General features: G+C 37.6%; 1 protein-coding gene across 1 annotated transcript; it reads right to left on the minus strand.

Annotated features, from left to right (window-relative positions):
• Positions 1–6,837: 6,837 nt before the first annotated feature.
• LOC130055107 (putative amine oxidase [copper-containing]) lies at positions 6,838–10,904 on the minus strand. Its single transcript, XM_056166600.1, has 2 exons — positions 8,871–10,904; positions 6,838–8,334 (listed from the first exon to the last, which is right to left on the minus strand). The coding sequence occupies exons 1-2, from the start codon at positions 10,902–10,904 to the stop codon at positions 8,032–8,034; spliced, it is 2,337 nt and encodes a 778-aa protein (XP_056022575.1). The 3' UTR covers positions 6,838–8,031.
• Between the last annotated feature and the right edge of the window lie 448 nt (positions 10,905–11,352).

Here is an 11,352-nt window from a genome sequence, read left to right on the forward strand (position 1 = left end):
CAGGTTTCAGACTCTACAGACAATGTTGATACTGGAATGCATGAAAATAACGAAAAATGTCCCAACATCAAATCTATTCATTCTTGGAATAAGTAATAGTAATTCGTTGTTTTTAGTTATGATTTCTTGTTACAAAGTTTCGCTGAGTTAAAGAAAGTCTTTCAGCAGGAGAAAGTGATTTTCTCATAATGATGTCTTTTTTGCAACCCGGTAGAGGTGACAACATATCTAGCAACTCGGTGAAATCCTCCCGTTTCATTCTCTCAAAATCCCTGTTACTTTAAGTCAAGTCCTTCATAAAAGCATGATGCGTTCCGTGTTTTTGTTTATGAGGAAATCATTGTCTCATCCAGCATGTCTTTCGCTTTCTTCTATTTCTTAAATAATGCCTATAGCAGCAGCCTTAATGATAATTATAATCTACATTCGTGGTTTAAATGTGTTTATTTGATTGATGGAGGGAAACACTGGTTGGTTGTATATCATTTAACGTCCAGCTCGAGAATTTTCACTCATATGGAGGCGTCACCATTACTGGTGAAGGGCTGCAAAATTTAGGCCTATGCTCGGAGCTAACGGCCTTTGAAGAGGGAGGGATCTTTATTGTGCCACACTTCCTGTGACACAGGACCTCGGTTTTTAAGGTCTCATCCGAAGGACCCATTTAGCCGCCTCTTACGACAAGCAAGGGGTACTGAGGACCTATTCTAACTTGAACCCTACGGGAGAACAGGCATGATAAGGCAGAAACTGTATCTGTCTGCAAAGCTGAGTGGAAACCTTAATAACACCTGCAAAAGCAGAGCGTGCAAATTGGCCTTAAAATTTGGAACAAAAAATATAGGGAACAAGAGTTTGAGAATACCGTTTACGAACGAGCATATGCTGTGGAACCTGTGCGTCTTTTTATATTCACATGTATTCACATTCAATACCTGAGTATATGAGCTGCAACGCTTTCCGTTGGCATATTCAGCACTTCATGAAGTATGCAGGCATTCAGCGTCGCAGTTTATACCCTCAGGTATTTTCAAACAATGACATTTAAACATGCAATAGACACAGGTGTTTTCGACGATCTGTCGAAATGAAATATTCAACGAAATTTAAAAACAAACGATCAGTATTTCATAATATGATAGTAAATCTAAACAAGAACTGCGCCGAAGCGATAAAAGAAATTGATAATGGGAGAACGCTTGTGTTGTTTTAAAAAATTATAAATGTTTCATGAAATATCAATGAAACATGTAAATATACTAATTCAGTATGGAAGTTTTACATGTAAGTGCATTATAATAAAGACATTGTTTGAAGAATAAAATGTTAAAATAGGCATGTGATTAATATATCTGTCTATTGAATAAAGGCGAAAGAACGCAAATTTTTCAAACACATAAAAATTCATCGTTGGGAGATTTCAAATTTTTTTCCCCTCAAGGTTTGAGTCCATTTGGTGCACTAACACAATCTTTAAATAGATCCTATAAATAAATAGACCCGATAATTAGAGTAGTTCTAATTTCGGTAAGATTCAGCACAGCTGTGATATTTGGATTGGACCCGACGGTCAACATATCGCACCAAACCGAATTTCGCCGATATTAAAGTAACTGTCACTCAACGCACACTATGGGTTTAACAAATGGTATATTGTCAAATCAAAGAGTATTAATCAGTTTTGTTTAACATGCAATCTATTCCAAAACTTCGGTAACTGAGTTATCTAACTTCACCTCGCGTGAGAGAGCTGTCTAGAGTTAACCGTTGTCAATGAATTGTGTGCCCATGCCATCTCTTCTTTCTCAGACATTAAAGTAGATTCTTAATTTTGTAGACTATTGCTTGAATAGAGTATTAAACATGTCCTCTGCCAAGTCCCAAATACAGGTAGCAATCTGACCCAGCCATTTCTTTAATTCTCGAGGGATGGTCACCAGTGAAGCCAACTGAATCTATAGGAAAAATAAATTTCTTGACAAAGTCCTATGGGAAATTTGAATAATCCTATAGGATTTTTAAAAAGGAATATTTTCTCTTAAGAGAATCCAGAATTCCGATAGTTACATGTACCTCCAAATACAAATGAAATCCGAAAAAACGCACCCCGTAGCTTGACTTGTACAGTTAGGGGACCAGTGTTTTCTCACCCCGTAGCTTGACTTGTACAGTTAGGGGACCAGTGTTTTCTCACCCCAATAGACTTTGGATTACGGTGTTGTTTCTTACGATGGTAATGAAACCATTGTAGACAACAATCGTTCATTCATTCAAAGAAGCCATTATGGGCCGCATGTTAACATTTAAGTTTTATTTCTACGAAAAGTAACAACAAGCTATCTGCCGTATTTGGAGGGGTTGTAGTAGTGGTCGTTAACAAAAGTACGAGGGCGAGTCAATAAGTAACCAGCTTAACTTATTTCCGGTTGAGATCCACCTCTTCTTTTTCGATGTAATTGCCCTCTAGTGTGATGCAGTAAGACCAACGGTGTTCAAGTGCCACCAGCCCAAAACTGAAAAAGTCAGGGTCCTTTCCATTGACCCACTCCTCAACTGCCGTCATGACTTCTTCGTCAGATCGGAAATGACGTCCAAGGATATCCTTTTTCAAGTTTGGGAATAGGAAGAAGTCGCTAAGAGCTAGGTCATGCGAATAGGCAGGATGTGGTATTAATCCATACCTGTTTCGCTCTACAGCATCCATTGCAACTTTGCAAGTGTGGACTCTCGCGTTGTTTTGCTGCAGTAAAACACATTTAGAGAGATTACCTCGGCGTTTTTCACGGATGGCGGTTCTCAACTGGTCTACCATGTTTGCATACTTCTCTGGGGTAAAAAGTCCAACATCATAACGCCTTTTGCGTCCCAAAATACTGTGATCATAACCTTGCCAGCAGATGCAGTTGCATCTTGAACTTCTTTGGCCTTGGGGACCCAGGCCCTACCCGCTGACGACTCTGAGCTTTCTTCTCTGGCTCATAGAACCCAAGTCTCATCTACAGTCACCAGACGCAATAGAAAATCATCTTTTGACCTAAAACGCTTCAACAAGGCGCTGCATACTGATACTCTGGTTGTCATTTGCTCATCGCTAAGGGATTTGGGGACCCAACGGGCTATTAGCTTGCACATACCTAAACGATCATGTAAGATTGTTCAAACGCTACCATGTGAAATGCCTGCGCTATTTCTTTCACCTGAATTCGCCTGTTAGAGTATACCAGATCCTAGCTGCAATAATGTAGCCCTCTCTGATTTTTTTTTTTTTTTTTTTTTTTGGGAGAGGGCTACAACTCCTTAGGATCTCCGTAATGGTGCAAATGCGGGAGTGATTCACTCCCGCAACATTTGCGCTCATTCTAAACATTTCCTGACTTTCTTTACGTAAATAAAATGATATTCTATGTTTCTTAGTCAATATATAAATTTACAACCTGCAACTTTAGATTTGTGAGGCTCTATTCTACCGTTTTCAACAATTTCGATAAATTCCAATTTCTCGATTCATATTTGTGCGCCATGTTTGATGTACTGAAGTTTCAACTTCCGGTTGTCAAGTCATTTGCATATGCCATATAAGGTAGTATTTACATCAATGGACAAGTATGGAGGCGAAAGCTATTTCGTCGGTATTGAAAAGGTTTGAATTTAATATCAAGTTAAAAACCGAACAGCAGAGTGTAAATTCTTTCTGCAACAATATGATTTTCCTTTCTTTGTCGAAGTGGCTCGAGTAACTACATTTTCGCGCTGATTGTCAATGTTTAGGCTTTTCATTAGATCCACCTACGAGATCTCGCGATAACAAGCATGGCGGAGCAGATGAAGAATTTTGCGCTGTACATTATATTTAATGAAAAACACCTTTATTAGACATGCCTGAGCACAAAGTTGGTACTCCTTTTGGTGTAAACAACATTTGGGACTAATACACAGAGTTTATTATCGGTTATTCATAAAATTATTTTGCACCATTACGGAGATCCTATGGAATTGTAGCCCTATCCCGAAAACGTCAGAATAAAAAAAAAATTGGATAGGGCTACATTATTGCAGCTAACCAGATCCCGAACTTTCTTACACATTTCTTCGTCGGTGGCATCCAGACCTGGCTTCATCTTCTAAAGACGTTCTTCCGCGTTTGAATTCCCTTACACAGAATTTAACCTGAGCATAAGATGGTGCAGAAGACCCATAAACTTCGGCTAACTTCACGTGTATTTCCTTGTCTGTTTTACCTTTTAAATACAAGTACCGAATTATAGCACGGTATTCAACTTTAGATGAAAAGCATGCCTTTGCATCGCTAACCATGTTTGACATTCAATATCTTATTAAAGAATGATTCGATACGCGCGAATTTTGTATCCAGGTGTAAAACATGTATTGAAACAAGGCATGAAAATCGTGACCGTCTCGGTCAATCGGAAATGCTTATTGACTCGCCCTCGTAGCTTGGGCGAGCCTGTTGAAAATGTCTAAGTCGATTAGAGGTTTGGGCAAGCGTTTTTCAAAATGCCCGAGCCAATTCAGAATTTGGGGCGAGTGTATTGAAAATGCCTGAGCTAATTAGAAGTTTTGGCGCATTGAAAATGTCTCAAGTTCAAGATCATTTATTTTCCTAAGACCAATTATAACACACGATACATGAGGGCACTACATGTATTTATGGTCAGAGACACATGACATATACATGTATATAAGCTCAGGATGTGAAAGTAAGGGGGGGGGGACTAAAGACTAAATCTATGGCAAACCGTTTTACTATTTATCCGGAAAATAGTACATACCTCTAATTTAATGAGATGCCTCTCCCGCTTAGCGAGATAGCTCTTTTGCATTGAGGTATCTTTTTCACATATGGAGATATATTTCAAGTTAAACAGATATTTCTGTAGATTTATTAAAAACAAATTGCAATCTTTAAAAACAAGAGACATCTCTATGGGCGTTTAAAGCTGATATTTTACAAACAAATAGAGACATCTCTCTAAGTATATAAAAGAGACATCTCTCTTGATTATTATAATTCTGGTCGAATGCACACGGTTTTCTCCCTAAAGCGAAAGCCCGCCAAAATCGCCCAAAGGGTCAGAGACCGGGGAATCTAAATACAAAACCCACGTTAAACTTGACATAATACTACTAGTCAGTAAAGCATTTAAATATGGTGATTCAAAATGTATTTTGCTGAAGTACAACTTCATGTAACATTGTGTATCATCAGGCACATTTGATCCCCCTGCAATACTCATAATGTATTCAAGTACAATAGATTATTCATTTTTTAATATATCTGACAGTAATAATACCAGTATTTAAAATAATTATTGTCTTTCTAACGTAGATTTATTAGGTTTGTCTTGTTTTTCTACAAAATGAATGTTTTTATTCGTCATTACATATAATATATAATCCGAGGCCATTGAGAGATTTTGAGAGAGAAAAATGGTTACCATCACTTTCACAGCTAATGCCCCTTTAACAGATACATGCACCTCTCTAGCTTTTAAGAGATATATCTCTTTACCATAAAAAGTATGTCTCGTCGTTAAAGAAATATATGTTTGAAGTAAAACAAGAGATATCTCGCGCTTTTTAACAGTAAGACAGCTTGCTATATAAATCATATATCATTCACATTTTTAAAGTGACTCAAGTTTTGACATGAGGTCGGAAAATTTAAGCACATTTGGTCTTGCAAAATAGTGTTTGTTAACATTATAGTTCTTCTGTATGTGAGAAAGTCCACTACACCCGACCTCTGCCTTAAATATCTCCTGTGTTACAATGAGTTCACCACCTTTCATTCAATGGTATACCTGCCCATCTTTCCAGCTCGACTTGTAGACGTTGATTTGAAGTACGGAATTTTAAAGTATTCTCCACGAGTTTAAGTGGCAATATACTTTTAAGTACTTTGATATTCAAAGTTCGATTTAAAAAGCTTATACATCACACCTTAGGATGAGGTATCAATTTCAACATGCCACTTTTGCAGAAATTTGTTTAACAGAAACAGCAATCCATTTCTTATAAAAATTGTTACATGTATACAAAACACTGATCATTCCGAACAATAGACACTCAATGTAAATGACCAGCTACACATACAGCAGGGCCGCGGGCTCATACCATGTCCTGCCTCAGAGTAAGTGACTAAATATGGATAGGAAATGCCCGAACTTTTATTTCGGGGCTAATAAATCATATGTATACACCAATATGATACCATTCTCGCGAACACCACGACATCTAGTGAAGGCGACACCACGTCTGATATACCATATACCATAAAATGTGGGTACTAAAATTCTAAATGAACACCTTAAACAATATCAAGGGTTTCAAATCCCCATGTTTTACAACGATATAATATGATGATTTATTTATATACCTAATTTGGAATAAATAAATCATATCACAGCATTTAATAACATCGGAACAATCATTTTATCGAAAAAATCTAAATGATATTCAAAGGAAGGTTAATTTCCCTAATTTTTCTGACTGTAAACTCCGTGTTTTGCTTTTAAAAATCTAAGCTTCGTGACATAAATGTTGCTAGCTTTAAGCAAGTGACCCGTGGACAACATCGCTCACCAATGTCAACTTGGCAATCCTGTTGTTCAACTGTTGTGATTTTCAAAAGAATTATGTGATACCACAGGGGTTAAGCCCGAACTGGGTTACTATCACAGAGTTCGGGCCCAAAACGGGCTTAGCCTGTGTTTATTCCCATTGTGACGGCTTGGTTAAAATAACACGTCACTACATTATATACAATGTATGTGTGCTAATTGATAAAAAAAAAATATTAATACCACAACATACTTCTTTTATCATTTTTATTTGTTACTAAGACATATTATTTGAAGAATCAACACTCAAATATAAGATTGAACCTATAATTCTAGAGGAGTGGAATTACCTTAAATAAACTTGAATCTCCCCTACTCAGGGATGATACGTACCACGTTTGAATGAAATTGGCTAAATCGTTCTGGAAAAGAAGATGAAAATGTGAAAAGTTAACGACAACAGACGCTGGACAAATTTCGATCAGAAAAGCTCATCTGAGCCTTTGCCTTAGGTGAGCTGAAAAGGATCCTGATCTAGGGGAAAAAATAATACCAATATCTTTAAACTCTTTAACATTTTCTAAGCTCATATTATTGCAATAAAAACCGTTCTTATATACATAGAACGCTGGGGGGATCAATATTTTAATTTTGCCATCAACTTTCAGTTTCCACTTCGTACAATCGTGATACACATTCAAAGCATTCTGCTGATCATCGATAGTTTCTGCTAAAACTATACAGTATTATCAGCATTCAAAAGTATTAAAAGTTTCAAATACGTGCACAATTCATTTTCTATTGCTGTAGTAAAGCTTTGTAAATCAACTATATTATCAGCAAGAAAATTTTCAAAATCATTAACATGTACAGAGAAAATGAAAATGGAGATAAATTTTCTCCCTGGCGGACTCCGATATTACAAAAGAAAAAGTAATCTTTAATATACCAGTACTTCAAACACTTGTCACGTACTGATGCTGCACTTTGAAAGTTTACTTCACATACCATTTTACAATACAAGTCAGAGACTTGTTTGAAATCTATAAAAGCCCCAAAAGCGTTTTTTCTTACATAAGTTCTGAGGCAATTAAAATTTTGACCAAGCGTATTGAAAATTTCTGAGCCAATTGGAAGTTTTGACGAGTGTATTGTAAATCTGATCAATCTGAAAATAAACAACACTTCCGTTCTGAAAAATAAACACCAAAAATACATTGATTACGCCTAACAACAAAAATACATTGATTATGCCTTTGAAAAACCTTTTCAATCGAGTTTGGTTATTTACAAATACGCTGTAACTACGTGCACACAAACAATTTTCTGTTGCTAGTTGTGACAATTGTACAAGAAGATGCAGTTACTTTTGTATAAATGGATGCAAAAAAGAAAATAAACAATGGCTACCGTCAGAATTCAATGTTTCTCATCATTTTCAAAAATGTAGTTAATTTTCAGTCAGCATATTTTCATCTGTAACATGGTATTCGGTAGAACACTTAAACGATTTTGTAATACCATGGTTTCTGATATTGATATACTCTGTTGAATTCTGTTTTAAAAGGTGCGTCGTTGGACCTGGATCATTTTCTATATCCAATGCATCTCTCGATGTACCGGAAGGATCTTCTTTGTAATAATTAAAAGGTGACAGAATAAAAGACTGCACATTTCCTGTGGTCTGGAAAACTGGAAGTGATTCCATCGATGGAAGCATGTAGGTCTTCAGTGTCACCCAGGCAACCACATCCTGTTAAGCGGAGAGATGAAAAAGAATTTTACCATGTGTGTACTACAAATTTAGTACAACCATGTTTGGAACGGGATACACTATAACCTAATATAAGCACTCAAAGTTGAGGTATATTCTCAAAACTAAAAGCTCGAAAAAATTATACTTAGATTTATGCATATACTATAATCAAATATATGAATTTCATTTTTGAAAATACACGAGGCTTTAAACTATGGTCAAAATGAAATTTATTTTTTATATATTTATACTTGCATTCTACTATATTTTTTTCAATCTCTACCCAGAGTTGTCGTTCCTTGCTTTCACTTGTAACTGAGTGTAAGGAACGATAACTCTGGGTAGAGATTGATATTTTTTGTCAGAATTTCCACATATAAATGTACTATATTTGTCATGATTCATACGCTCATTGTTTACAACTGCATTGCATTCATGAAGAAATGACTATCACTAAGTACTATTTGAAATGACTATCACTAAGTACTATTTGAGATGTCAAAGGGGAAAACTAGTAGTAAATGTTTACTCACTTCATCAATAATGTTTTCATTATCATCAATAGAATTTTGAAAGTTGACCACTGGTTCCTGTGAATCCCACATGGAGTAAATAGAACTACTGCTAGTTTCCGTATGTTTACACTTTGTTACCGCCAAACAATAACGAGCCCAAGAAACCGCTGCTTCATTTCCGGTTCCCGGGGACAATAATTGGCCAGGTGCGTCCCCTATCAGTTGTAATCGATAAGCACGAGGGTCGTTGTATTTAGTTTTAATTTTGTCATTATGGAATAAAAAGTATTTTCCTGAAATGTTTTTAATTGCTCCTTCTTGTTCAGTCATTTTGAGATCAGTCCGTATTTTTAACTGTTGAAAAACTGTGTCTCCATTTACAGACCAGTCACCCGTGTTTACATCCTGAGTTTGTATATCGAGAGTTTGGAAACGATTTCTAGTGCCATGTATGTCTAAATCTACCTTGAAATGAAATGAAAACTGTCGCACTGGTGCTATGAAATTTTCTCGTAATCGAAATCCATAACGCGATTCCTGACGCGCATAGAATGTTCCCATTGGAAAACCTGCAATTGTAGCTCTGGTCTGTAACACTCCGTTTAAACGAAAAACAAAATCAATGATGAACTCGTTACCAAGTATAGATATGATAGATCTCAGTGTTAATGAAATATCAGATAATCCTGAGTAAAAATTATTTGAGGTATGTACACGAAGTGGGGAACCAGAATCCTGTTCGAACACACAGAAGGCGCTAGGAATAGTAACTGTAGACACCACGCCCTCTCGGGACATTTTGATTGGGATAAAAGTGGCGTGTTGGGGACAGTCCACAGCGGGTATCAGTGGCCTAACATACCTCCCAAATAAACTACTGTAAACCATGTTCGAGTAACGTAACCATGGGTGATACCCGGATGAAAACGCTGCTATTTCTTGAAGACTAAGCTCGTACAGAATTCGTTTGTTCCTATGTCTGATATCCAGCAGTTGTGGTCCGATGGACGTCGACATCCGAAAGTGGAAGTCCCACTCCATATACTGAATCCTTCCCTGATTCACTGAGTATCTCTGTCCATCTGGTTCCACCACTTTTGGACTACGTCTCAATGTTGGTATTGCTTCATCGTTAGAGACTGAATTGTGTGGATCCACCGGGAATGGGATCGAGGATTTTACCAAATTTCCTGATATGTATGCTTCAAGAATATCCTCGGGAGAGTTATACTCCTGTCCTGAATACCACAGCCGTTCTACGTGGTACCGTGTAGGGTCTGGTCCGTCAAAATTGAACAAGATGAAAAAGTCAACAGGGTTGAGCATGGGTTGTTGGACCTTGTAATGCGTCCAGTACCACATCAAGCGCACGTTTTTCCCGGACACAGCGGAAGACACAGGGGTGTAGTAATCCATAATCAGACATTGTGGATCACAATCAAAGAAGCTAGCCTCAAAACTCTCCTCTAAAACATACTTAAGTGTGACGTCAACTCGTCTCAGCAGTTTCCGGACCGCGCGGGTCTCAATGGTCGATACCGGTCTGTAAATGTAAGGCACTGACTTTAGAAGTCTATGATATTCTAAACTGTTCAGCGGACCCACGGCATATTCCTCCACCACCGCAGGAGTCAAGTCGCCGCGGAACAACACGACACGGGCTTCTCTTGGCGACTCGTTAACGGGGTCCAGGTAAAGTAACGCTGATGATTTATTAGGTAGTAACAGCTCCACGTTATACAAATAACTCGAATTCGGTGCGAATTTTTTGGTAGTTTTCAGGTTAAACGCTTTGTTGGAATACAAATATTTTTCCAGGGCGGATAGCTCGCTTTCTGTCAGATCTTGAAAAAGCGCTCGACCCGGATCGCCTTGTAGAAGTTGTTCCTTAAGCTTTATTCGACGACAACGTCCGGCGCCTTCCGGTACACGGATAATTTCATAATACACGATCAACACAGCGAACCCAACGATGACAGCAGTCAGGAAGATCAGTAACACAAGAGAGTACACCCTCCATTGCCGAGCGGAGTCTCGGTATTCGTCGCCCATTCCATTCGTGTGCAGTGATACCTTCAAGGTTCAATTTCTAAAATATTTTTTCTCGCATAAAAATTATCAAAAAACTTCCCAAGTTTTATTTCTATTTTGAAATTCCACATATCAGAGCGTCGGATTTGTTCCTTAAACTAATTGCAGAGATAACTTTTATTAGATCTAGCTCTATGCAGTCAATGTTACACACGGCTTCAATAGGACCTAAGCACGGCAGGAAATGGAGAAATCAGCTTTTCACGCTTCTTAACAAAATGACGGAAATGGGAACCTGATAGATACATATGAAAGATAATACGAAGATCCTGTATTATTATCCCATCTCTTACTGTATGTATTATTCTGTCAGAGAGAGAGAGAGAGAAAGAGAGAGAGAAAGAGAGAGAGAGAGAGAGAGAGAATGAAGTCTTCCCGAGTACCGTATTGTTCCGTCAGTACTGTAGTT

Source organism: Ostrea edulis, chromosome 5, assembly GCF_947568905.1.
Source record: "Ostrea edulis chromosome 5, xbOstEdul1.1, whole genome shotgun sequence".
NCBI lineage: Eukaryota > Metazoa > Mollusca > Bivalvia > Ostreida > Ostreidae > Ostrea > Ostrea edulis.

Excerpts from the sequence above, each read along its gene's own strand:
- LOC130055107 (XM_056166600.1), bottom strand. The coding sequence starts at position 10,904 with ATGGGCGACGAATACCGAGACTCCGCTCGGCAATGGAGGGTGTACTCT. Across the intron at positions 8,335-8,870 it reads ATGAAAACATTATTGATGAA|GATGTGGTTGCCTGGGTGAC; the intron begins GTGAGTAAACAT and ends TCCGCTTAACAG.